General features: G+C 41.8%; 2 protein-coding genes across 7 annotated transcripts in view; both read right to left on the minus strand.

The window, feature by feature from the left end:
* Nucleotides 1-1,346: 1,346 nt before the first annotated feature.
* Nucleotides 1,347-19,952, minus strand: PWWP3A (PWWP domain containing 3A, DNA repair factor). 5 transcript variants are annotated; one of them, XM_090027335.1, is made up of 16 exons: nucleotides 19,787-19,858; nucleotides 18,958-18,999; nucleotides 18,498-18,659; nucleotides 18,272-18,367; nucleotides 17,714-17,793; nucleotides 17,363-17,433; nucleotides 15,613-16,623; nucleotides 14,232-14,354; nucleotides 13,901-13,971; nucleotides 12,412-12,491; nucleotides 11,391-11,451; nucleotides 10,647-10,722; nucleotides 9,602-9,652; nucleotides 7,404-7,834; nucleotides 6,247-6,335; nucleotides 1,347-3,961 (listed from the first exon to the last, which is right to left on the minus strand). In XM_090027335.1, the coding sequence occupies exons 4-16, from the start codon at nucleotides 18,326-18,328 to the stop codon at nucleotides 3,880-3,882; spliced, it is 2,283 nt and encodes a 760-aa protein (XP_089883461.1). In that variant the 5' UTR covers nucleotides 18,329-18,367; nucleotides 18,498-18,659; nucleotides 18,958-18,999; nucleotides 19,787-19,858; the 3' UTR covers nucleotides 1,347-3,879. The 5 variants fall into 5 exon arrangements, with proteins under 5 accessions (XP_089883461.1, XP_089883463.1, XP_089883462.1 ...); XM_090027337.1 differs by having other exon boundaries at nucleotides 18,498-18,656; nucleotides 19,787-19,846; XM_090027336.1 differs by lacking the exons at nucleotides 18,498-18,659; nucleotides 19,787-19,858 and adding an exon at nucleotides 19,875-19,952.
* A 3,577-nt stretch (nucleotides 19,953-23,529) lies between these two features.
* LOC149853138 (calcium/calmodulin-dependent protein kinase type IV-like) overlaps nucleotides 23,530-27,830 on the minus strand; it is a 32,281-nt gene continuing 27,980 nt past the window's right edge. Inside the window, exons 11-12 of one of the 2 annotated variants that reach the window (XM_090027320.1) lie at nucleotides 27,197-27,349; nucleotides 23,530-26,389 (exon numbers count right to left, since the gene is read on the minus strand). In XM_090027320.1, the coding sequence (XP_089883446.1) occupies nucleotides 26,240-26,389; nucleotides 27,197-27,349 (303 nt within the window). In that variant the 3' untranslated portion in view covers nucleotides 23,530-26,239. Of the gene's footprint in view, nucleotides 26,390-27,196; nucleotides 27,350-27,830 lie in introns of those variants that run through there. The other variant, XR_016439150.1, reaches the window with a different exon arrangement.

Below are 27,830 nucleotides of genomic sequence, written 5' to 3' on the forward strand. Positions count from 1 at the left end.
GCATTTAATAAGAGCGCATTAGAGATGCATTTGGTAGCTGTGAGGGTCAGAAGACAAAAAGAAATGCAAAAGCTAGAACTCGTGCAAGGCTAGAAGGGACCTTGGAAGATGGAGTCCAGCCACAACAGTCAGAGACCAACTAAGAAATCACAAAAATATATATATATCTCTCTCTCTCATGGCCCAGGGGGACAGATTTCCATCTTCAGCTTCCTCTGTGCACCAAATGAAGTTTATTTTCTACTGACAGGGACTTTTTACCATCTTTAATTGTCTGAGGAAGGGCACATTAGACTAAAAGCTTGCAGAAAAAGATCCTTTTTTTTGCAATTTCTCAGGTGGTCTAATAAAAGGCATCCTCTCTGAATCAAGCATTGTAGTTTTGCATTTTTCAGGCTAGTTAGTTCACTTGCTTATGAACAAGAGCCAGCATTTCTGAGCATGACACACACAGGCAACTGGTGATACCTTCCCACCAAACTCTCCTTTCTCTGCAGGACGGTTGAGTTTTATGCAACAGCCAGAGATTGACTTCCCAAAACCCTTTGGTCTCTGGACCCGTAACCAGGGGTATCTATCTGTGCCGCTCCTGGAGCCGTTCGGCATTTTAGAAGGACCAGGATTGCTCCCATGTGTGACTGAAGGCAGGAGTGGCCCTGGGGGCAGATTTTTTAGGTCTATATTCAGTGTCACTGGGTGGATGATGCAGTCTTACAACAATGTAGCGAAATGTGGCTAGGCAATTTTGTGCATTGCATTTATTCAAAACAAGGGACTTGTACCGGGTGAGCCATCAGGCGCAAATCAGAGACAGAGCACTCAAGAGTTTTTGCCAGTTTAAAAACCAATTGTAGGTAACTCAATGCAGCCTTTGGGTTTAGGCAGAGTCCTGGTTGGTGTGGTACAAAGTTCAGCTGAGGCCTTTCTGAAAGTCTGAGGCCCCTGTTATACATTACACAACTAATAGGTCAACTGTACAATAAGTTTAGACCATCCACAGAGCAAAAGTACTTGGCACATTGTAAAAATGACCCTCCAGCTTGAATTTCAACATGGGGCAGGGCCCTGATATGGCACAGCACACGACTCTGGCTCGTAGCTGAATATACAACAGTAAGCATTTGTGCTTCCGAACAAGTTACTCAGTGAGAATGCGGGTATGGCGCTGCTCTTTATTAAAAACTGTAACAGAAGTGTTTGCTCATATTCACCCAGTTATCCAGACAAAAAGTATTTGCTCACACACAGAGCAAACAGCATTTGACATTCCCCCCCTCGAAAGAGTCAACCCAACACTCACAATACAAAATTCAGTTGAAAGGAAGTCTTGGTTTGAACACTGAAAGCCATGAGTCAAGTCCATTTTATTTTAAAAGTATTCAAACAAGAGTAGAGGTAATGAGCACCCTTGAAGAATTCATACTTTATACATATTGGCTTAAGTAGATCCAAGAAACTGTAGGTATGTACCATAGCATTTAAAAAGGTAACTACTGTACATAATGGTAATACAAAGTCAATACTGTTACATTAGCCAGCTTGGATGTATTTTTAAGTTTGCATTAAAAAACTTAGCATGATTAGAGAATGTAGTTTTAAAATGTATCCATAAGTTCCCTAAACCTTCTCTACATTTAAAAATTATTCTTATGCCAATAATAATTATTTAAAAAAAAGAGTCTATGAACCAAACTGCTTTTTGATATGTATGTTCATAGGCTGTTGATGTCAGATATGAATATGGGTATTATTTTATTGATAAGTTAAGGCCAATCTTGCCCTAAATTCTAGGTACTGTTTTACGTCTTAATAAAACTAAAGATCTTAACGTTTGAACACATTCAGGATTAAGATGCGTTTAGGCACAAGCCAAAAATATGAAAAGCTCCCACATGTTCTACTCTGTCATCTAGTGATCTCTCTAACTAAAGTGCAATTACCGTTTCTCATTGTAAGAGAAATATCCTACTAATAGGAGATTAGAAGAGGGGGGGAGAAAAAAAAAAAGAAACAAAAAAGGGAAGGCTGAGCTGCCATATAAATAGTGCACAATGGTTTTGGCAGTAATGCTTCTTTAATTACAACATGGGGAAAACATGGGATCTCTCTGAATTTCAATGACAGCAGGCATTTTTGAGAAGTACCATAAACATTGTGGTAAGATCAAAAAGTCCACATACATTGTGTTACAGGGTTAAAGGCAAATGAAATCACATGGCTGTTTAAAGGGTTGTTTCTTTTTTTAAATGCAAGAGAGCTGCACCATGCATTGCCAATGCCTGTGAGAGCAGGGGCTGCACTGGGATTAGTTTTTCATGAACGTGAAGCTTGTCTAAGGAGACAACCCATGGTCCACAAAGTCTCTCTACTGTCTGCTAAAGCAGCTTTCAAAGCATTTCCATAGCTGAAGGTACACTTATGTGACTGGCTTGGCATTAAAAAGAGAGCCGACACAACGATCAAGTATTTATAAACTGCATTATCCCTTACTACTTTCCCCTCACTAAGGCTTCTGAATAAGGGATGATGTTTTAAGTGACATGTAGGCATTCCTGTATTACATTCATGTTCTTAATGTGCCTACTAAAAGACCATTATATCACAAATATAAAAACCCAAAATGCAGCATAGTTAGTGTAATTCTTAAAAGGTATTCAGATTAACCACATCTTATATACATAATTAGAATTATACAATAGCAAATGTGCCATTTTATAATTTATTTTCCCCCAAGAAGTTCAATGTGAATAATTAGACTCAGCATTTAGTCCCATATAAAAGACAAACTCAACTCAGTTTGAACTGATCTGGTCAGATATTTTCACTGCCAACAGAATACAAGTAGCTGAACCCTTCTGGTTCCAAACTGTCAAAGTCTGTTTGTGGAATACTTGTCAGATTCAACACAGCCCTGCCAGACAACAGCAATCTCTTTGGCAACGCGCTGCTGAATTTATGATGCCATGATAGGAGCAGTTTCAAAATGCTGACAGTCCCAGAAACATGTACATCTGATACAGTCAATTATGTTAGATATATTGCGAAGACCAGATATGTGCCTAGAAACTGCAGTTCCATTAACTCACAGTATGCTAATGAGATTCATGTTATGAATTCCAACTTTAAGTGAGAGGCGAAACTAATTGCGTTTTAAAAAACAAGCCTTAACAAACTGGAACTCCTTTTGGACTCTGCTTCAGCTGTCCTACCAACAAAAAAAACAAAGCTTTTGGCAACCTGGGTTTCTTTACTGGGTGACATTTTTATTTCCCTGTCAACAAATACAAGTACAGCAAGGACATCAACTCTTTGGAAGGATGTTAAAACAAGAAGCCAGGTACTTTATATTCATTGAAGTCACCACAAGCTACATAATCCTGTAACTCTTAATATACTGTTACCACTGCAAAGTTAAATTGGAGACCGACAGCCCTTTGTTCATATTTGGATAGAATAATTCAGATAAAACAAAACACAAATTTATGAAGTTAGATCAAAAAGTCTTGCAAAACATTTCATATTCCTCCATTTTAGACAGCTTTGAAGTGCATTTCAAGTACAGTGCGATGAAGGCAAACTGATCAGCTGGCTCTATGCAAAGAACATATCATGTCATCATAAACCAAGTTTTACAAGGAGTTTGGCATTACACACTTGTAGCAAGTACTACATCCAGCTCCTTTACACAGAAGTTAAGAATAATGATTGACAATCAGCTCAAGGCAACAGAGTACCTTCAAGATTCAATACATCCACTGAAGTGTATTTACATATTAAAAAAAAAGTTTTGTATAAAACATGAAGTTTGTACAAGTATTTTCTTCTCCATTATATACAGTTAACATCAGTGCAGATTTAATAAGTTCCCTACCACTTTTTCTAGATGCTGTCTTCAGAAGCCAGTTCCAACAGCTCCAGTTTTTTTCGTTCTAAAATTTCTTCATCAAATATTTCCCTTTCCCTGAAAAATAAAGAAAATCAATCAAACTAACAAGAAATCTTCTGTATTCAAAGTAGGTTAGTTTTCAAAAAGAAGTTAATTTATCATTCATTCAAACCAAACCAAGATGAACATGGGCCGGCAGCATGGAGAGGCAGTCAGGAAGGCCAACCGCACCTTGTCACGCATCCACAGATGCATCTCGAGCAGGTCCAAAGAGGTGATCCTCCCCCTCTATGCGGCACTGGTCAGGCCGCAGCTGGAGTACTGCGTCCAGTTCTGGGCGCCGCACTTCAAGAGGGATGTGGGCAGCATGGAGAGGGTCCAGAGGAGGCCACTCACATGATCAGGGGACAACAGGGCAGGCCCTATGAGGAGAGGCTACGGGACCTGAACCTGTTCAGCCTCCAAAAGAGAAGGCTGGGGGGGGCGGGAATCTTGTGGCCTGTTATAAACCAGTCAGAGGGGGAAATCAGCAGGCATTGGGGGAGTCACTGTTCCCCTGAGCACCGCCAGGAGTGACCAGGAATAACGGTCACAAGCTGGCAGAGGGCAGGTTTAGGTTAGATATCAGGAGGCGCTACTTCACAGTCAGGGCGGCTAGGGTCTGGAACCAGCTTCCAAGAGAAGTGGTGCAGGCTTCTACCCTGGGGGTGTTTAAGAGGAGGTTAGATGCATATCTTGCTGGGGTCTTTTGACCCCAGTATTCTTTCCTGCCACGGCAGGGGGTCGGACTAGATGATCTGCTCAGGTCCCTTCCGACCCTAGAAACTATGAAATCTGCAGAATGCTTCCAACACCTGGACAATGAAAAGAAAAAGTCAGCTTCAATTATATATGGCTCAAAGTACAGTTTAGAAAAAACTTAAGCCCAACAGACTATGAATCACTCACCTAAGCAATTTAAGTGTTCTCATTTCAGTCATTCTACTCATCTACAATTTGTATGTTCACCAAGCCAAGGGGAGCTAATCAGTTTTCAGGGGGCATGCCTACACAAGACTTTTACAGCCAAGTTGACCAATTAGCTCTTCAGTAAATGCCTTGGCATCTACACATGCAGGGCTATTAAGCTGGAGTAAAATTAATGAACTCTGCAGCAGGGAAGTACTTGTATATACAAAAGTACTATCCTGCTGTGGAGTTTTTAAGTCCTCAGCACTGCACAAGTAGATGCTGATGCCGCTGGCTGGGGCACGAGGGTGCTTTAGCTGAGGCAACTGCCTGCCAGCTAGCCCCACACTGGAGCACCCTTGTGCCGAGCTGTGGAGGGGCTGGCTGGGGTGAGTGGAGACCTGGGCTGGTAGGCTGACCCCCCTGGGCTCCCCGTTAGTTCAACATGCTGTGGTCCTGGGCGCACATTCAAATGGCATACCTGGAAGCAATAAACTCCAGAGTGATAAGCACTACAGTTTATTGCTCCGCATTAATTGCATAAGTAGATGCACCCAGTAAGTAGGTAGCCTACATACCTCATATTGCAGAGAACCTGCTCCTTGAGAAAAAGATAAAAAGCAAGCCTCTTTATGCACTTGGGCATTTCCTTTCAAACTGAAAACAGGAGCTAAGATTTTTTTCTATTTTTTTTTTTTTACAAATGACAAGACAGGTGAAGGAGATTACTTTCTAAGTAAAACGTATGACAAGTAGAAGTTTTAGAGAATGCACTAAACCAAGGGTTCTCAATCTGTTCAGGCTCAAGACTTCAGAAAGTGCCAGCTATTACCTTTCGCTCAATTTTTGACTACAGAAAATACTAGAGCAATTTTTCTGTTGCAAAGCACTCAGAGGGCACGTTCAGACAAGCGTGCACACATGGTACGCAGCACCACACACCACACATGCAGGTGTTCCCCATGCTGCTAATTTGCAGGCGGGCTGACACTAGGCAGTGTGCGCTGCCGGAAACTGGCCACCCAGAGCCATACTCCAGCTGCCGGCTAGGCTCCCTGCTGCCAGCCCAGGAGGTCCCCAGGTAAGGCTACTGGGGTCAGTTCAGGTGTTGGCCCCAGCCTACCCCACCCCATTGTGGCATGCATGCATAGGCGTTCACTGGGGACAAGCAGCAGCAGCACAACTATGTGCCACTGCCATCTGTCCCTGGGGAAAACACATGTGTACTCATCTGGACACACCCAGAAAGATCGGTCAGAACATATTTACTGCTGGGGATTCCTACTTGAAATCTCTGGGCTCCAGTGTTATGTTTGCACACCTAACAGTGGTAAAGTTGTGTGGCATCCTGCAACACCCTTGAAGGATCTCAAGGCACCCTAGTTGAGAGTCAGGGCACTACACCATCGTACCTTTTGCTGACTGAGGGTCCTTTTATGTATTTTTCTTCTGCTTTCTTGTAGTCTATATCATCCACTGCAGAAATTGCAAAAATGATGGCCTGAAAGAAAACTATTACTTTATTGATACTAATGAAAAAAGTTAAGCTAAACTGCACATGCAATTAGCCTGAAAAAACAAACAGAGTAGGTCTCAACAGGCTCAGCAGATAGACCACATTCTAAAAATTAAAGTTTTACTCTATTCATTGAAGTTTGCTCACTGGATTTTTAGTGAAAAACAGAAATCTGAGAATTTACAAAGCATCATACTAACTCCCCAACCTCCCCCACCACTTATCCTGCAATATACTGGGAAGGCCGGTTTTGCTACTATAACAGTCTAGAAGTTGGTTTAAAAAAAAAAAAGCATAGTTTCTACTAAACATAATAGTATCCTTCTTGAAAATAATCTTGCAAGGAACTTTTCCATTTCTTTTCTCATAAGACACACAAGTATTTAAAGATTTTTTTTTCCAAGTTGCATTTTTGTACAATTCTTAATGTTCACATAATGAACACTGCTTGCTAGGAAGCAAGTCAAGTATGAGAACGGATTAAAAAAAAATACAAGTTAACTAGTGTCCTGTCAACAGCAGCCATCTCTAAAAACAGTTTTTTTGACAGCAGAAACATTGTAAAGTATCCTTATTCCAAATCAATTGCTTTTCGAGGTATTAATGGTCACTCTTCACACTGGTGCTTAACCAAAATATTCCCTGAATGGAGATGGGGATGACATTTTATGGATTCTGGCATCTTACTGGTTTTGTTCACTTTTCAGTGACATTAACGCCAGCAAGAAGCCCAGAAATACCAGTTGGGAGCTTTATTTGCCCGGAAATTAAAAAGCGTGCATCCTTAACACACAAGCATTCAGCATCTGTACAGAATTAACTGGATACAGCTGTGTTCTTTACTAAAAGACAGCAAGCTTTTCAAGCGTATGCACATTGTCAATAAGGACAACTTTCTTGGCATACAGGTATTTAGAGCCACATTCAGACACTTCATCTCAGATTTCAGTCCTTGGTGCTCCAGTTTGAATTTTAAACTTGTCCTGCTCAAATTCCTGCACCATTAGCAAGCCTCTGAGCCCCCACCATACAACAGTAAAGTTATTTACTTACTTCAGGCAAGAGGACATCTAAAATAAATTTTATTTTATCGCCATTTACTAAATCCAGATTTCTGGCATCTGTTTCATGATAGACTTTTCTCAAATAGTTCACCACAAGGTCCAATTGCCCCTCATCCTCCAGGTAGGTCTCGACACAGGTCACATAGTGACTGGAATTAAAAAATTCTTTCAGCCACCGAGACTGCTTCTGGCTTTTCAAAATAGCCTGGAGATGCTCCTCGGCCCCCTTTGTCTTCACTATGAACTCCACAATCTTCTCATTGGCTTTGTCTCTGGCAGCTCTTTTTCTATCAGGAAGAACTTTCTTGGATGGCCTGTCAGATGGACTTTCCAAAACAGACTCTTCAAGATCTTCCTCTGCTACATGTGGAAAGGTCATTTGGACTACATTTTGATTAACTTCTTTTCGAACAGGATAACCTGAAAGGAAAGCCAGCTTTAAAAAAAAAAAAAAAAGTAAACTGCATCCAAACGCACAGCTATAACAACAAAAAGTTTTGATTCAGTGCAAACAAAGCTTAAAAACTTTGCCACAAAAGATCTGAGTTGAAATATGGACTGAAGGAGGTTTGGAAATGAATGTGTGCCAAGACCACAAGAACCACTGCTTGCTCTAGCATAGTTTCCTCTCTTCATCAATAGCAAATATCTGACTGGAAGCACAAAGACATCTCATAATGCACATTACTAATTGTAAAATCCTGAAGCACAGGAAGTGAAAAGATCAAGCAAAGAAAATTCCTCTTTCCTCTGAAGGTTTGCGTTTAATTTCTTCAGGAGTGAAAACTCATCTACTTTGTGCACCAAAATTTACCATCATTTGCTAGATGTTGACAGTAAGCTCAGCACGCATAAGCGAGAAACAAACACCATGGCTTTACCTCAAAGGGCTTTCAATGCAAAAAGACAGAAAATGCAATGCACTTTGAGGTCCCTGAAGAAGTAAGCTTAAAATTTTCTTCATCTTGTAACTGCCATAAAGCCAGTCACTACAAACAAACCACTGTGTAACATGACAAGTCTAGGAGTCAGTTGTGTGACACCCCCGGATCAGATTAACAGGAGATAAGCGAGAAAGGCATTCAGTGCATTACCGGCTGTATGCACTATATGAATAATTCATTAAACAAACTGTGCCGTCATTAGATCTTGACCAAAAAAATTACATTGGGAAAAAAGATGCCAAAGCATAGAAGCAGCAGCAACCTACAAAACAGAAGTGCAGAACTCGGGTCAGCGGGAGGAGGTGGGTTGGAGGCCTGGTCGACCACACCATCAGAGACCACAACTAGACTGGTAGAGGTAAGGAAATAGTCATGCAGAGCTTCAGCCAAACCTGGCTAGTGGCATCCAGTAGCTACAAACTTTACTAGAAGAACCCTCCATGAAACGATGGCACAATCTGCATGTCAGTGTCCTTCCTCCTCACACCACAAGGCCAAGTCCTTCTCCAGCTCATGCTTGAACTGGTGTCCACAAAATAGAGGTTTTCCAACGTGGGTTATTTAGGATAATTACAGAATTAAAAAAAAAACAAACCCCAAAAAACAAAAAACAACTACACAACAAAACTCTTATGGGACAATGCCACATCATGAAAACTAAGACTGCTGACAGGACAAGGTCAGTTTTGACAAGTTCCCATTTGACAGCTTCAATTTTTTTTGGATGTTCCATTTTGACATTTCCTAAAAAAAGTGCCATTTTCCAGGTCAAATCAATTTTAAATTAATTTAATTTAATAGTAACCCTCCCACCTCCTCCCCACCCCCAAAAGTAAAAAAGGTCAATATAAAAAGGAACAAAGATTTCCCCCCCTGCTTTCTCTTCTCTGGAAGCTGGGCAAGAGGAACAGCGACAGAAATGTGACCAGCCATTTTCTGATTTGATTAGTGTATGCAGCAGCTGTCACTCATGGAAGAAAAGTCTTATTAAAGAAGAGTGAAGATATCAGTGTACTTCTCATTAACCATATTAAGAAAAATCAGCAGCAAAGAAATCTGAACATGCCTGAAGCACTCCTGCATTTCCAACTCTACAAACTACCAAATCCAAGTGCTGGAAAGTAGTAGAATGGGGTGAAGAAAACTTAACACCTTCTGATATGTCAGCCCATCACATTCATGGACATTAGAGCTAAATTTACCAAATGAGAGGACAAAAAAGCTTCACCATAGTTGTACTTACTGATATCATCAGCTAAATATTCTAAGAAGGAGCCTGTAAAAGAATGACAACCTGAAAAATATAAAAAAGGATTTATCAATCATCAATCCAGTTAGCACCTTTGAAAGAAAAGGTCTGTTAAATAATGTTAGTAAGTCTCAAAGAAGCACAGCATATTTCTATATGAAGACTGAACCTAAAAGGGACTTTACAGATTTTTAGGCAGAGAGCCTAAAACTGAGATGATATAAATCAAGATGCTGTCTGGCCATTACAGTACGTAACTGTAAAGGAGGAATGTAATGAGCCCATTTTTAAGTCTCTTTCTAGAAAGAGATAAGGGTAGCAAATCTCTACCAGTCAAATATTTCCAGATTATGAAGGGCACACAGCACGTTATATAACCATCATATTAGACTTGCATAGTGCCTTTCATCAGAATCTCTCAAATAAAAACCAACATAAGCTTATAAATGAAGCTCAGGTCCAACTCCAATTCAGAAGGCAGCTCCTTTGGCCAAGAACCAACTTTTAGCTCATTCCTCAACCATAAAAAGAGACCTACTGTTTGCAGAAGTGTAGTAGTAATCAGTAAGGCTCTATAACGCATTACTTTTTGCAGCAACTATGGTGTCTAGCACACAGCAGCTGGCTGGCCTCAACAGTGAAGAAATACCTAAGGAGGCATCTTCCTGCAAGAAGTGTGTGGCTTCTCCTGACACATAATTGCTGTGAAGGAAACAGATCAGGCATTTTTTCATTTGAATGTTTTCTCTCTCCAAGTTGGAGTATTATTTTAAGTAACTTGGGCACAAACTCCTTCTGAGGGACTCGTAGCACTCCTCAAGATACAGGTCTACAAGTAGCCAAACTGAGGCACAAAAAGGTTAGGTGACAAGCCCAATGTAACAGCAAGTCAAGTGCAGCCTGGAATAAAACTCAGGTCTCAGACCATCTACTCTATTCACTCTGCTCTGTATGAGTAATGGATCCAATAGAACTGAATATTCAAATGTATGCATTTTAGGGCAGATGATATTCATGACTTTTTGACCTATCTACTTACCTACTCTAATTCTGTAGTCTGAAATCAATTCAATGCACCACTCAACCTCATGGCTGTAGTTCTCTTTGGCTTGGTCCTGCAAGTCAAGATTTAGATTCTATAATTAACACACACAATATAGCTATTAGTCTGCTGTGACTGACAGCAGCCTCCACATCTCCCTGCTGCAATGCCTGATGTAACTACACGCGCACATGCTTATCTGCTGAATTACTGCCTTGCACACATGTGCTTCTCTTGGCTCTTTCCAGCAAGCTTCTTTCACTGTTGGAACTCAAAGATGTTTTGAAACACTGATTCTAGGTCTCAGGAGCTGTTGAAACTCTTATTTCCCAGGAAAACTAGGAAACAGCATGGCTTGCAGTCCCAAAGCAGAAAGATTAATTTGTTCTTATTCCATAATTTATCCATCATTTAAGCAGTACAGCTTTATCAACAGATATAAGTTTCTTAAAAGGGGGCTGTGGTTGCCCATGACTTTAAGAGACTAGGACTCTCGCCAATGACGTCCTTTCCAGTCCTTGCGCGTAAGCAGTCAATTGGAAAAAAACACCCAAAAAGTCCCCAGGACATCCTCTCCCCCTTCCAAACAAAACAAAAATGCTAAAAAAGCAAGATACTTTTGCCAAAAAACTGCATCATGGAGTGAAATCAATAAGCCGCAATTCAATCTGACAGTCACTTGGTGTTAGATATTAAAAGAAAAATGACACTGCACATAAAGTATTTTACTACCGTACTTACTATTAGCTTCTGCTTTTCTTCACAGTCAAAATGCTTCAGGTTTCTAAGACGTATTGAAAAACTTGATGGAGCAAAGTCAGAAAACAAAGTAGTCAAGCAATTCTGCTCATGCAGTTTTGTTTACATATAATAAGAAGCGGGAACAAAGCAGTAAAGTTTCTAATTTTATGCAAAATCCACATAACACAACACGCCCCATCCAAAAGAGAGGAGAAACTGATGGTGTTACCAACAGCCAGTGAGACCCACTAGAATTAAAGCCTGTAAAAAGGTAGAAAGATCCCCCTCAAGTAGCTCTAATTACAATACAGCTACCAGGTTTTCCATCTTTATGCTGCTGAGCTGAAACCTTTTCTACTGGCCTTAGTCTCCATAAATAAAATCTGACCAGCTCTTGCATTAAGGCCAGTATGCATCAGCAAAACTGACAAACCAGACATGCAAAAGTGACACATTATGTTGGTAACTGGTGAGATCTTAACTCAAAAGTACTGGTTTTATTCATTACATCCTACAAAACCTTAAGCAGTAGTACACACCACTGGGCACATCTACACATACACTTTAATAAGCATTAGCCTATTTTAATGTGCATTAAGCAAAAAGCACTTTTTTTACATGATGCTTTAATGTACATTAAAATAGGTTAATACTTATGAAGTGTCACATTAAAATGTCACTTGAGTTAATTCACATTAAGCCAAGCTAATGCACTTTTTCCTAGTACTTCACAATGGAGGGCACCTATACAAGTGCTCCAGAGTGGCGCTTTAATTAGAGTGACTCCAAGAGCAGCTCATTAAAGCGCCCAATGTCACATGTATTCAGCATCCCATACTTCAAAATGACGGTGGGGACACTTTAACTAAAGCTCATTGAACATGCCCACTGTTTCCCCCTCCCCAAAACCAACATTTGTGCAGCTGCAGGCAGGGAGCATAAAACTAACACCACAGTAGTAGGAAGAAAATATAGGATTTATTTACTAGAATTCCAAAGGTAGTTCAGGAAACAAATTTACCCCTTTGGCTTCTCGAAATTCACATTTCCTTCTATTAACAGCACAGTTGCTTTTTTAGGTTTCCGAGACACCCTTTTTACCTGTAGAGTACAGAGCCAAATTGACATTTTAAAATCCCAAATGCTTTTGAAAACAAGCATGTTTTATCCATTTGCATTTTTACACATTTCCCCACATATACTTACAGAAAATCTCACCAGCACACATGCTCTACTTGTTTTTTTTAGTTAGCAATCAGTTAATGAGAGACCAGATCACAGTATAACCTGGCCGTGTTCTGTCTTTTTATTCCTATGCAGTAGCACAGCACTTTGACATAAAGATACGAATTGCTAAACTGAACTCTTCAGTGCCATGTTGGTCTCAGATTTAAGTTTAGATTATTGAATATAAGATTCTCATTAAGAACAGGAAGTAAAGTTCAAATTCACAGATTAAGGACAAGAATGCATGTTCAGAATTGGTCACTGCAACAATGAGAAAACATAGGCTGAAGGGGATGGATGTGTAAGCAGCCACCAGAGGGACCACTCTTACAGATGGCACAGTGAATATGGAGGAACTGATAGAAACGTGTCCTGTTAGATGGGAAACTATCTGAAATTTAATAAGCTCATTCAATGGGCATCTCCTATAATGACATCTAAAGAAGTGGCTCTAACTTTAAGCAAGCACAGTAGCTGCAAATTTGCTTCAATGTCCTCAATCTGCAGTGTCTGTCACTGAAGAGGAACTCTGCAAAGGATATAAAATTGGACTCATCTCCCCACAATGCTTAAAGATTAAGTGAAGAATTTCTGGCTAATTTTGGCCCTACTTATTTTTCCACATCTAAAAGTTTTAGGCTTTGTTCAGCCTGGGATTCTAGAGGATTAGAAAAACGGTGACAAGATTCAAAAGACCAAGCTACTTAGGGAATGGATTTTTGTTAGCGGGATAAAGCTTTGGCAGACTTGGCTGGTCTGTACAAAACTGTATTAAATGTCAATGCCTAATGAGCTCTTTGGATTAAAAAAAGGAGAGAGGTCTTTATTAAAAATTAAAATCTGATTTTTCAATGAAGGAAAAAAAATTCGCAAGATACAAGACATCCCTTTCCCTACAAGAAGTTCTTTCACAACTATGGGAGACCAATTTTTGACATTCCTCATATAAAGGTAAAAATCTAACAAAAAATTGATGAAGCTTTTTTTAAGTGGTCTCTAGAGATGTGACGCACGGTATTTAAAATCCTTCACAGTTCACCTAGTAAGCTCAACCTTCTCTGTAGACTTTGCCACATTAAAGCAAAATCTACTCTGCTTTGAAGATGAGCAACTGTTCTTAAAATTCTGTTGTTCAAAGATTTTGAACATTAAACGTAACATTGGGAGTGTTCTCAATTCCTCCTCGAGGCAACTGAGGCTGAAGATGCTCTGTGCTTCTATGCAGCTGAACAGAAGCATCGACATAGATCCTACCTGCAGAAATAGAAAGTTTCTTTTCTTACCACTGCTGGCCAATATGGATATCTTGGTAACTTGCACCAAACCAACATCCCTGGTTCAATCGAACTTGGTTCTAAAGGCAGAAAAATAAATGTTACTTGGTCTAAATAATTAAACTAGAAATAGTTATGTAAAAATCTCTTGTGCTGTATATATAAAACTAAAATAAGATTTTACTTCAGGGCCTATATTAGATTATGCTCATGACAAGACAAACGAAACACTTATACATATTCAAAAGGGGATGCTGCCCTTCCAAAGTTCAAGCCTCTCCTCTCAAACTTAAATCTTTAGTAACAAAGGCTCAAGGCAACAGCTGCATTTACTTCTTACCTTGATGTAAAAGGAAACTAGGGAGTTCTTCATCTTCATCTTCTTCCTCATCTACCAAATTTGAAACAAGATGGCTATTTTCTGAAGAACTATGCTTCGAAAACAGATCAGAAGCTTCCAATTCTGCAGAGTGGAGAACAGTTTTAAATAAAGTTGACAAAACCAAAATAATCAACAACTTCTGGTTTCCTAAATGCAATATCCTAATGGGATTTTTGTATTTCTGTAACCGAATGATTTTGTTACATTTATTAGGAGGCAACAGTTTAACAAGGCAAGTTGACAGATAAAGAACAGGGTAATTAGGCTGTGTAATGGTAACTGAAATATTACAAGTTTACACTGGTTTACTGCAATGAAGAGAGAGCCAAGAGTCAAATTAGAGAGAGGGAGAGGAAGATATGTATAAACATCTGGATAATTATGAGGATATTTAAGCACTATAACTATTATCCGGGTAGAACTCATGATAGGGGGGCGGAAGGCAAGGGGGTGGGGGAAGAGAACAGAGAACACACACATTTGATTATGAAATGCCTGAAGAAAATAATTCATCAAACATTTTAGACAGAGAAGCCAGTAATAGTGAGGAAATTATTCAAATATACAAATGGTTTTGACACGTTTTCAAAATCACATACAAACACACCCTGGAATAAAATATGCACTTTGTTACTGAAAGGAAGAATGAAGAAACAAAGTCTTTACTTGCAGCGAGTAACCAAGGAGCAGCAGCAGCTAGGGGGCTGAGACTGCCTTGTTTCCTATCGATCCAGGCCACAGTTGTGTTCACTTCCTCCTGGTAGAAGCTTAAGCAGCAGAAACTGCTCTGCTGTTATCATATTTCCTGACTTATCATGTGCACCTAGCTACTAGAATAAAGTGTGCCACATGTGAGACAGATGTTCTTGTACTGCTTCACAAGGCATTAGCCAGAAAACAGACATTACAAAATTAATCCACAAAGGGGGTATCAAGTGTATACCAAGAGGTAATAAAACCAAAAGGAGCACTCAAAATACAATTACTGCCAAGAATGGCAAGCCCCCAAATAACAAATCCAGTAGGAGCTTTAATACCAAGAGGTACAGATGCCATAGTTATTCCAAACAGTAACAAATGAAATGGGAAATGGAGAGAAAGACTTGAGAATTTACAGGAGGAATTAAGGTGGCATTAAAGCAAAACTTGTGAGATTTCCAATGAATAGTTCATTTTGAGACAACTTTTCAGGGAAACTTTGAATGGGAGAGAGGAATCCACTGGGGAAAGACAGCATACAAGGAGCAGTAATAACAACCCCAGCCCCAAGTCACTGCAAGATGCAAGCAATGCACCAAATGGTACAAAGTCCTAGTTTCCCCCCACTGAAATTTTTTACCTTCATCTTCCTGAAAGTCAGGAAGCTCAATATTTTTTGCACGTAAATTACTCTTATTCTTCTCTTCTCTAGGCCAACGAGAACGGTCAGGGAGCTTTCTAGGGTTAGAAGCCTTGCATAAAGGCTCAGGGCAACTTCTGCACCTCCTTTTTCTGCATGGAGATGCAGCTGCATTACTTGTTCGTTTCCAGACGACAGGTCTTGAATTCACTAGCTTCTTGCTCCTCTCTAAGGTTCTGGATTTCCTTCCTGAAGCTTCACTCTCTTCACTGACTTCACTTTGCAATTCAGCGGAGAGACATTCCACAGTATTCAGTAATCTCCTTCCAGACCGCTTTTTCCCATTTGCCTTTTTTCCAAAAGCAGTTGTTATGGCAGAACTGTAGTTAGCAGATACTGGGGTACTCTGTCCAAAGAAAGCAGACACTTGTAATCTGGTGATTGGAGATGAGGGTTCACATACCTCTCTTGACCTTTTTCTTCCCTCCTTGGTTTTTACATTCTCCTCTCGTGTAGGTGATGAGCTTCTGACTGCTTTGGACAATTTGGAATTCACTTTTTCCTGGTTTTTTAATGTCGTCTTTACTTTTGATTTGGATGCCTTGTGATTTTGGCTTTCCGACTTGCGTGCATTAGACAGGTCCTTAGATTTAGATACTGAAGATCTTGTGTTGTTTCTACATGGTTTAGCTCCCTCCTCTGAACTGAGAGAAAGTTTACTTTTGGAGGGTTTGGGGTCAGTTTGGAGGCTTTGTTTCTTTTGTTCCTCTTTCTTCAAGGTCTGGTGCCCCTTTAATTCTTTAGGGAGAGGCACCTGACCACTAGTTGAATCAGGCAATAACACAAGTACTGTTTTAATTTCTTTCTGAGCTGATTGAGTAATTGGTCCCTCATTTGACAGGCCTACTTGTTTAGAAGTGGCTTCCCCATCCAAAATATTTAGAGCAATTTTAAGAGCACAGCGATACTTTACTTCTTCCAATTCATCGGTAGGTTTCTCCTTCCGGTCTCCTGAAAAAAATGTGTATATGAAATTGATTGTTTTCCTTGGATGTATTAAAGAAATATCATGAACTGTGCCTTTTGCCCAATGCCTGACATAATAAAACGTGAAGTGATACTAACTTTAAAGCCAGACAGTAAAACAATACTAACGTGTGTGTGTGTGCGCGCGCACGCACACATACGTACAAGTATACTGCCTATAAGTATATAACTGGAGTGCATCAGGATCTGGGAAAACAGTTGTTCACCAGGGCTCCCCAAGAGATAACTAGGTCTAACAGCCACAAACTTCTAGAAGGCCCATTCAGACCCAATACAAAGAAAACTTCTTTACAGTCTGAGTGTCCAAGGTCTGGAACAGACTCCCCCCAGAGGTGGTACAAGCACCTACTCTGGACTCATTCAAAAGGCATTTGGATGTTTATCTTGCTGGGATCAATTGATCCCTGCAGGCTTCCTGCCACTGGCAGGGGGACTGGACTTGATTTCACGATGTCCCTTCCAGCCCCCAGTGTCTATGAGATCTATGAAAAATGCAGGCTCCAAAATTGTGAAATGGAAAGATCAAGTGATTTGTACAAGGCCACAAAGCAAGTCAGTGGCAGGCTGACTCCTCAAAAATACATTTCATGAATCAATAGGAAGACAGAAAAATCTCCCAGAGAACTTAATGCCAGGTATTTAGAGACACATTAAAAACATGCATCACCCACACCAAGTGTTCAGACTTTAAGAGTATCCTTACCCAATTCAGAGCCAATTATTTGTATACGCTCTCTCTCCAATGGTTCAGGATCTGTACAGGTTATTTTAGTCCTGAAAATAAAATTAAAAAAGAAAAAAAAAAGGTTATAGTGTTAGTGTAATATTGTCTCTACTTTTATTTCAGAAGTTGTTTTTTTTTCCCCCCCAAGCAATCAGCAATTAAATGTAGCAAGCAATTTCTGCTCATGTGGGCTATAATTTTTCAGATCAAGAGCCTGATGGGCAAGATGAAAAAATGCCAGAGTCTACCATCTAAAATATTTAAGGGGGGCAAGGGGGAAGAGAAGGAGGGTGACACACACACAAAATATCTATGACAAAGATACTTAACTGTACTCCCACACCAAGTATTTCAACATCAAAAGAGGCTGTCTTTCCTGATCTTGTAGAAGGTACAATTTTGGATAAAACCTAAATTAAGGGGAAAAGAAAATCCCCATCAGTTTCAGAACCATTAACACAGCTTTATCATCTAATCTGCTGTAATATTTTGCTTTATTTACCATCCGGACTAAAAAAAAAACAGAACAAAAAATCCTTAATAACCATTATAAGACATCTCTCACCTATAGTGTGACCGACTCTAAGGTATCACCCTGGTTAAGAACACACATGCATGTTTGCCTGGAAATAATATCTTGAGATAAAATTTGTCCCTTTCACCAACTCAAAATTCTTTTGGCCTACATAACTCATGTCAGGTGTCATCTCCCAATGGAAAAGTTTTAAATAGAATAAAGTTGCTCAGCTTTTGGCTCACACGTCAAAAGTATTGATACATCCCCTGCCACAACTCCCATCTTTCCCTGCCATCTTGAAAAGACTTGAAGAACTTCAAATGTAGCAATGAAAGCAAGGCTTTATCTACAAGAGTCTGTAACGTGATCACCTTTGCGGGCCACAAACGCTTCTTCCATCTGCATAGGACATATTCTGGATCGGTCATGATTGTGCTTCATGTAGGAAGAGAAAGGTCCAGCACATTCTGAAACAACAGTTGAAAAATGTAAGCGTCACCAAAGGTCTATTTTATAGTTCACTTTTTATAAAGGAAATTGAAGAGCCTTGTAAAACCTCCAAATACTTTATAGACCCACGTTAAAAAAAACCCATACCTTGACTTAACATTATACGTTTGTTAACTCCTCCAAAATGGTTTTGCATGAAACACACCGAGCGCAAGTTTCAATGCCAATGCATTCATATGTGGCCAAGCACGAATCCTCCTAGACTAGCGAGATATACCCATAACGCAGCCGTTAGCTAGAAGGGTCCTGCTGTATTGAAAAGTCCGGTGGAGAAACAAGAAGAATGAATGACGACACTGCTCTGGATCACTGCCCACCCCGATACCAGTGTAACCACATAGTTTACATTTTTACCATATCAAGACCAAAGCACTTGTGTAGGAAATCCTGATAATTGTAAAGAAACGCAAAGTGTGCCCCCCACCCCGAGGGACCTAATGAATAGCTTCCCACAACCTCTGACAAATGAGGCAGCCCTTTAAACAAACACAGAAACAAACAAACAAAGTTAAATTAAAAACAAAACAAAACATGGAAAGACACTTACAGGGCTGAAAACTTAATTCATACCAAATCCTGTCACGTGGTCCTGCAAATATAAGGTGACATTTTTGCACGCATATATATTATTATTCTATATAAAAGGTAAAGCTTGAAATAGAGGCTGCACCTTTCACTTCTACCTTGTTAAAAGAGACACCTGGAAAGGAGGTGGAAGTGAAAGGTGTGGCAGCAGCTGTTAGAGGCGCCCAGACACAGTAAATAACCTTAGGTTTGACTTCACGACACAGAAATGAGGATGACCAGGACCCGGGGTGGGGGGGGGGAGGGTGTCTAGCGCAACCTCCTGGTTGCTGCAGGGCCACCCTGCACAGACTAGAAAGCGTCCCAGAAACACGCAAGGCAAAAATACGAAATACAAGAGGCAGGAAAAACACAGTCTGGCTGTAGAAGACTGCCCAGGTGCCCACCTCCCAAGGGGAACAACCCCCTCACGCTGCCTGCCTTTCAAAAGCTATACAGGAAAGAAAAGGAAGCGTTTCCTTCCAGCATGAACACTTGGTGTGATGACTTAAACCCCCAACCCCTGCTACCTACAGCAACCTACCTACCCCACCAGGGAGCAGCCATCCCAAAAGGGTTTTTTCCCCCCCCCCAAAAAAAGAGGAATACAAGGTGAAGCTGAGCCCCGCTCCCCATAACACTCAAAGCAGGGGAGGAGACACGTGCCCCCTGGTGACTGCCCCCATGTTGAGGGAAACATGTGCCCCCCACTAGAAGGGTGGCGGGAGGGCCCTGAGGGGGCCACACCCCTCCCCCAGCACGGCGGAAGCGAGGGGGTGACCTTTGACCCCACCCCCTCAGGCCCCGATTACCGTGCGCGCGGCCCGGCCGCACCGGCCCCTCCCGCCATATTTGGGCGCGCGGTGGCCCCGCCCCATTGCAACGGTTGCCCCGCCCTACCCCCAATGGCCGCCGCAGCCAATCAGAGCGTGGCTCGGTCTTCAGGGCCACAGCTCCCGCGCCAGGAAGAGGAAGAGAGAGGCCGGAAGTGAGGGCGGCCAATCACAGTGCGAGGGCTCCTTTTGTCCCGCCCCCCCATTTTGGAGGGAAAGAGCCCCCCCATCCACGCTGACGCAGTGACGTCACAGCATCCATGTGACACCACCTGGCAGGGCGAGGCGCGGAGCGTGGGCGTGACGTCAGTGATGTCACGGAAGGGGGTGTGACGTCAGAGTGCATGCAGCCCCTTTGTGAAGGGTGTGTGGTCACAGCACCAGCCGGGAGGCTAGGGGAGGAGTGCTGCCATGTCACGGGGAGGCCCAGTCTGGGAGATGCCTTCAGGGGCATGGAAATAGCCAATTGCATCACCCAGGGTGCATCTACACCAGCATTAATGCCCTTGAGTTAATGCACATTAATGGTGGCACTTTAATTAGAGCCACTTAATTAAGGCGTCATAGCATGTCGTGTATTAGTGCCCCCACATTTCAAAATGGCAGCAAGGCGCTTGCACTGAAGTGCACTGGAAGAGCTGATTTGAAGCCCAGGGCCGTTGACGCAGGAGACAGAGGAGGCCGCAGGAGCGTGGGAACGACCACCTGCCAGCCGGCGCTGTGCTGTCATTAACCCGTAGTGAGCATCACCCTGTCCTAATGCACTTTAAAAAGCACACGGTTTTTAAGTGATGCTTAATGCTCATTAGCCTATTTTAATGCGCATGAACTAACTTGCACAAGGTGCCTATAACAAGCAGCGAGGCTGCTCTGACATATTTTCATTACAGCGCATCAGGCAGACTCAATTAATCAAGGGTAATCACCACGCTCCAGCGGCTCGGGTACTTCAAGCTGGAGGTGTGGACTTGTTCGATGAGCTTGAGACAAAGCGCTTCTGGCGCCAATTTGCAGGGCAGGAATGCTGATACACCAGATGCTCCAGGTGCTTTAAGCAGAGTGGCTCTAATTAAAGTGCTACCCCCCACCCGCTCTCCAGAGCATGTGTATAAACACCCATTGTGCTTTCAGCGATGTTTTAATGCACATTAAAATAAGCTAGTGCACATGTAGATGCACCTGCTGTGTTGCAAAGGTATCACGAGGCATTACTGGTTGTTGCGCCCTGTACAGACAGGATAATGCATGAAAAATGTTGATTCAGTTAACAGAGTGGCAATTCTTCGTTCAACACCGTTCTATATTGCTGTAGTTTCCGGACTGGGCAATGGAAAATGTCACCATTTCATCAGCCTGGAGTTTAGTCGTGCCTGGGGAATTTTTACAGCTAAAGAACATCATTTGCAAAAGTCTGCCACCAAGTGGTATCCTCCATGTCTCTGGCACAGAGGGGACAAGCCTGGAACATATTTTAACGAGCGGATCCCACTGCGCTGCCACATTTGTGGCCAGCGTCTTGTCACCGCTTCATTGTAATATGACCCAAACTTGCCATGCGCCGTAATCATATCACCTTACCATCCTTGTGTGCTGCTATGCAACAAAGTCCCCCGTTACAATGGACCCTCACAATGTCACCACACAGTGCTGTCGGCTTTACAACCATGGCGACAATGCATTGATGTCACAACCGCCTTCACCCTGGAACACACTGTGATGTGACACATTTTATGTGGTGTACTGTGGAGGAAGACAGCATGCAGCGTCTTTTCCTCGCCCTGCTGTGTTTTGAAATGGGTCTAGCTAATATGACAGCAGGGTCCCAAAAGCAGCGATCTGCTAGCCAGCAGGGGTATCTCGTCCTCAGGCCAGCAGCTGAATACGCTGCAGTCATTAACATACACTAACCAGGGGCTCATACTGCTACTGTTTATATCAGCGAAAGGCCATGGCCCATTATGCATCCCTCAGGCCTGCATTGTGAAATCACTCCCTGGACAGAAAGCTGGGGCTTTTTCAGTTTAACTACATTCTTCACAAGGTGTATAGTTTAGCACTGGTGCCACAACAAAAAACAAAAACCCAGTCCTGCACAGTCCTCAAAGGCATCAATCAAAGCCAGTTCGTAAGTGGGTCACAGCAAGGGGGGAAAAAAGGGTTTTTCTTCAATTTTCCTTCTCGAGAAGAGGGGATGCACTGTGAAAGGGGTTTAAAATATCTAGCTACGGCTTCAGAGGCATCAGCTTGAGGCTTGCTCTAGTCTCTTGCTGACCCAGTTGCAAAAGTATGCGGAGTTATTTGAGCCAGGAGTCAAAGGCAGCTGGGCACGATGGTAGTCACATCACTCCAAGACCAGAAACTGACTTGCCTTTACCATGGTAGCTTGATGGTCCATTTAGGTTCAAGGAGACTTTCAGCCTCCTGGAAAAAGACACAGCCATTTGGTATCTTGACCTTAGGAAAGTCAAACCATTTTAGTGATGGTGGGCTTTCTGGTCTGGTCTCAGCACTCACAACACACTCTAATTCCAGTACAGTTCACCTTGGACCGGGCAGGTAGTTTATAAACCTATATTTAAAGGAGTCACAGAATGTCATCCCATCCAGCTGCTGGATTGAATGGAAATCTATAAGTGTACTCTCGTATCAAAATGCGCACAAAATGGGCAGCCTAGAGTGAAATGGCTTCATCAAGCCTAAAGCCATGCATATCAGGATGCCTAATGCTGACTACGTGGTTGCTTCTTCATTGGATCCTGAGAAAGGGAGCCAGGTAGCATTGCTGGTCTCCGTACAGCTGGTGGCTTGTCTATGCGGGACACTCAGGAAAGTTACCCTGAATTAGCTAAAGGTGCAAAGTTAAGAGCAGTAACCGTGTAGATGGCCTTATTCAGAAGGAAAGGGGCGTTAAGATATGGCAAACTGAGATGACTTTACTTCTAAACCAAAGCGTCAACACAAAGGATAAGTTCACTCTAACTTCATGCCATTAGATGATTCATCATAATTTGGCTAACGTCTGGCTAGATCAGCCTGACATGTAAAGGACTTTTTGTCTATTGATTTACCATCTGAACACCAAGTATTAAGGTTTCCTTCCTGCCGGTCTCCTGATGGGTTCCCTTTTGGCGTACTATCATGCCTTTCCAATTTGTTATTGAAATTTGATTGCCAAGTCTTTAAAACAGATCTTCTGGCCACTTGCCCCATATGGTACAGTACACAGGGAACATAGCATTGGGCTCAAAATCAGCCATACTGACTGCAGCACATCTACCTAAGAGCTATTAGGACATACTGTTTCTAGTCCAGCATAACAAGGTAGTTCCAATTATTTTTAGATTTTTTGCAAACATAACATAATCCACTTGGGTAACAGGTGACTTCTTTGGAAAAGCTGATGCTTATATACCCTAAGGGACTTTCTTACAAAGCAAAATCACGCAGCAAATCCTTTCCTTTAGCTTTTCCTAGCAGTGATGTAGAACTCATGTAGTAAAAAAATCCATAAGAACCCAGGTGTATTTAGTCCCTTTAGGCCCCCAAATATTTTTTTTCATGTGAAAACAGACTCAGACATTTGGAGGAAAAAAGAAACAAAACCAGAAAAAAACCCCCAGCACAGTGTTGCTTGTTCCTATCAGATAAGCAAAACAATCTACAAACCTCTCACCCTCCCATTGACAGCTCAGCAGCAAACACAAAGGATCAGTGCATTCCATAATTGATATTTTATTATTTACCACTATGCTTATAAATACCTTTAACATGGAAAACATTAGCACTAGACTGAATCTGTGAATTGTTTTTAAAACACATTCTGAAAACCTATCTACAGATCAAAATTGCACGTTCTATTTAGGTTTACTCCCTGGAGTGTATCTTCTCTATCTTTAAATACAGTTGCTTACAGAATCATTTGTTGTTGACATGACATAAAAGGCATTAACATTTTTTTTTCCTTTCTGGCTTACACTTTTCCCTTAAGTTTTTTCTATCGCTGCAGTAGCCTTTGTTTTGTTTTTTTCTCTCCCTCTCTCTGGTCTCGCAGGCCTGAGGGCTGATAACCACCTTAACTAAATCCTTCTCTCTCTTCCTATCTTGCTTTTTCCCCCCAAAATAGCCAGTCCAGAAAAAATGAAGAATACCCAAAACACTCATTAAAGTAAGCACTAGACTTATTCAGCCTTTCACAAACTTGGGTCCTAAATTTTATAACCTGGATCCTGTAAGGTACGCCAAGCACTGAGGTCCTGATCTTGCAAAACAGTTAAACACATGCTTAAACAAAGCACACATTGACAGGTGAAGCACTCACCCCATTGTAATCTATGCAAAAATTGCCACCGACTGTGATGGGGATTGGATTTCACCCAAAGACTTCTTCAAGCTGAGTGCCAAAAGTGTTCAGCATTGTGTGTGGTCAATTAACACAGTGCATTAAAAACCCCTCTCTCCTCTGTTCCAATTGTTCCCTCCTTATATTAACACGATCGACATTAGTCTTTAATTGGGTATTTCCAGAACTCCACATTCTGTTCTGCTATACATATTACTCCCAAACGGTAATCTTCTTGATCCAAACCAATATCCTTCTCTGCACTTCTCAGAGACCCATTTCCCATATAAGACATAAATGTTAATTCAAGGAAAACCTTTTTACTTAGAATGAGTTCTTTCCTCATCAGCAAAACCTTTTTAGATTTAATCTCTCTTTGCTATATCTGTTTGGCTTCACTTCAAAACACTCAACAAGGGGCCCAGAATAACTTTCTAAACCCTTATGCACAGTCTTTCCACTTCCTACTTGTGCTGTGAAGAACTCTGATCATCCTCCCATTTGTCACCTTTGTTGCCTCTTTTTTCTTTTTCTTTTTTTTTTTTTTTTACAGTTCCATGTCTTGGTTCCCTTCATCTTCTAGCAAGCTGTCTGCATCTGACAAACTAACACTTTAAGTGAAGGTTAAGCAAAAAGGTAAGGTTTCTTTGCAAGCCCTTAGTTATCAGATACTGAATTGTATATACAGAGTACCAAAATGAGCCTTATTTACACACTGCAGTCTCTTACAGTTTGGGTTTTCTGTTTGGATCGCATTGCTGTACTCTTTGGACCAAATCCTCGACTGCTTTAAGTCAGCGTAGCACTGTTAACTTAAATAGAGCCCTACTGGTTCATACCAGCCGAGGCTTTCACCCACACAGCCAGTGCCTTGATAGAATGGTTTGAATATGATTTTCAACCTACTTTGCACAAATCTGACCCTTATGCATGATTACCCAAAAGTTTATGTCATTGCTTGCAAAAATGCTAACTGGGGGGGTTTCCAAATAACCTATCCATTGATTTAAATGATCTTAACCTCCCCCAGCATTATGTTGTACAAAGGCATTTTCTGCAGTGGAGAAACAGCAGTACTTTTTACATGTTACAAAGTCTTACAGTGCTTGGTAGAAATATTTGCATTGCTCATTGTTAATGTTAACCATGGACATTGTGGCATAAAAAGCAAACACAGAATCTCAACTTACTTAGCCAATTGTCTCTGTTGTTAAGAATCACGTTATTTCAGTCTGTCAGACCAAGAATCTGTTAACCTCAGAGCAGGAGTGAACATTTTAAGAGCAACTGAAACTTCGCTGCACTGGAAGCCCAAATCAAACCGGGCTCTGCTACCCACAGATTATAAAAGAATCGCTGACAAGCACTTCTTATTTGTATAGGACCAAAATTCTAGGTTCAAATGTTCCTACCAACCCGTACCTAAAATGCCAGTATCCCTCAGCTAGATCATATGGATAATAATTATAATAATAATATGGATTTACCCTCTTTCCTTATGTAACACTGACAACGACTATCTACTTTACGTTATAAAACAAGTCACAAAGAGAATGTTATTTCCTTAGTACGGAAGGTAAAAATTATTTTTTTCGGCCGTTTGCTCTTCTTTTATATGCCACATGGGGCAAGATGGCCATAAGTACTATGTTTGTCTGGAGACCAACTTACCCACCCGTGGCTTCTTAGTACAAGCACCCCCACTTCCCCCAACAGTGACCAGTTACAACTGTACTGGAAATGGGACATTAAAACAAAGATGCTTCACATGGCAGACCAAGTGCTTATCAAAGCCCACCTACAACATACTACGTATTAGTCAGAGTCCCAGTGTCCAATGGTTTCCCCGGTGCTCCTTCCATCACTGATTCTTCCTTTCCCCCACCTCTCTACAGGGATGTGTCCAAGAGTCAGGGGGATATTGCTTATTCAAAGGCGGTAATAGGCCTCCTCGACGGTGTTAACTTTCACAGCTCGTGCCGTTCAGCGTAACCTTGGAAGCCGCCGGGCAGCTGCTTCGGAAAGCACCGAGGTTCTCGGCCTTTGCCAAGGGACGCGGTGCAGTGGCAGCTTGCAGGCCGGACACAGAGGGGTTAAGGAGGACCTTCAGGACGGCAGGAGTTCTCAGGCCCCTGAGCCAGGTGAGATGCTTTGGTACGTTCTCGACTACGTCCGTTTCTGGAGCTGTCGTGATGCCCGTGGTTACCTAGACGGCTAGAAGCCACTACAGCTTTCATTGCAGCCTTTTAAGGCAAACGAGAAAGAAACATTAATGAAGAGCAGTGAAGCGGGTATGGGCTTTAGTGATTTCCTACTCAACTATAATTTCTGAAACACTCTGGTGCTACAGGAAATGGCTATAGAGGTTCTCAAGCCTGCACTGATGAAATCAAAAGCTCTAGACAAAATAATCTTGTTATAGCTGTTATTATTTCCCATAAGGCCAGTGAGATGGGGTGAGTTGAATAGCAAAGACCACAGATAACTGGGAATTATATATCACTCCCTGCAGAAGTGGTGCAAGCATCTACTCTGGATACCTTTAAGAAAAGCTTGGATGCTTATCTTGCTGGGGTGATGTGGCCCCAACTGACTTCCTGCCCCTGGGGAAGGGGGCTAGACCCAATGATCTCGTGATGTCGCTTCCAGCCCTAATGTCAATGAAATCTATGTGCTACATTTCTTGCTTCTAAGGATTTAGGATCTAGTTTGGGTCACAGATAAAGTGTCTTCTTGCAAGAAATCAAATAAAAGTAGGCCAGCCCAGAGGGGAGGAGACGGAATCTTTTTTTTGTTGGATAGTTTGTTTTAAAATTCATCATTGAGTTTCTTCTAATTGCACGAGAGCATGTCCCTAGCTTCCAACTTTGCACACACTTAATACAACTGTAAGTGTGAAGTTCACAGGTCAGTAATGCTACTCGCCCATGGGGATCTTTGCTCAGCTCACCTCAAAGCCCATTTGCAGTCCCCATTTGTGTAGTGCATTTAGCAGGGAGGTCAATACAGACTGTGTTGGAGTGATGCACAGCAAGACACTGTATCATTACCTTCAGTTTCCTTCTGGCATTAAACTCTTGCAGTTTCCTTTGTGTGCTATCCATGTGAGCAAATTTAGCTGCTTTCCCCGTGACCCAGGGGTGTTCCAAGGCTTGCTGTACCGTGAGCCTCTTCTGTGGGTCCAGCACTATCAGTTTCCGAACCTACAGCCAGATTTCAAATAAACACATGCAGGAGGAACCGGCTATGTGATATAATGAAGGTCATCTGCAGTCCTAGCATGGAGGATGCAATTGCAAGGGCTCTGGAGCTTCATGCCTTAAAGCATAAAATGATCACCAGCAGGGGTCAGGAAAAAAGTTTATCCCATACAGAACAGAGCACAAATCAGTGCAGAATATAGGATTACCTTCCTCTATAGCATTCAGCATTGCCGGCTAACAGAGTCCCTGATTCAAAGAGCATCCTTATTCAGGAAGGGTGTTTAGGCAGGTGCCTAAGTGCTTTTATGAATCGCAGCCAGAAACATGAAAGAATATGAGAACCATTTGTCTGGCTCAATTTGGCAGACCCCGTGCTCCTGTATTTTTCAAAACAGTATTTTTATTGCCAGGTATGTACATTATCAGTTGATAAGGTCATGATGAACATTCATAGTCAATGCTAAATTTAAATGATTTTCAT

This window comes from Crocodylus siamensis, chromosome 14 (genome assembly GCF_052110815.1).
Source record: "Crocodylus siamensis isolate JL-2025a chromosome 14, ASM5211081v1, whole genome shotgun sequence".
In the NCBI taxonomy this organism is placed as follows: Eukaryota; Metazoa; Chordata; order Crocodylia; family Crocodylidae; genus Crocodylus; species Crocodylus siamensis.

What these genes read in the sequence shown, in the direction of transcription:
- PWWP3A (XM_090027336.1), bottom strand. Translation starts at nt 18,328, where the DNA reads ATGACCGATCCAGAATATGTCCTATGCAGATGGAAGAAGCGTTTGTGG. An exon ending in AAGAAAAGCAGAAGCTAATA is followed by an intron (nt 10,723 to 11,390) that starts GTAAGTACGGTA and finishes CTTGACTTGCAG; the next exon opens with GACCAAGCCAAAGAGAACTA. An exon ending in ATATTTAGCTGATGATATCA is followed by an intron (nt 7,835 to 9,601) that starts GTAAGTACAACT and finishes CTTTCCTTTCAG; the next exon opens with GTTATCCTGTTCGAAAAGAA.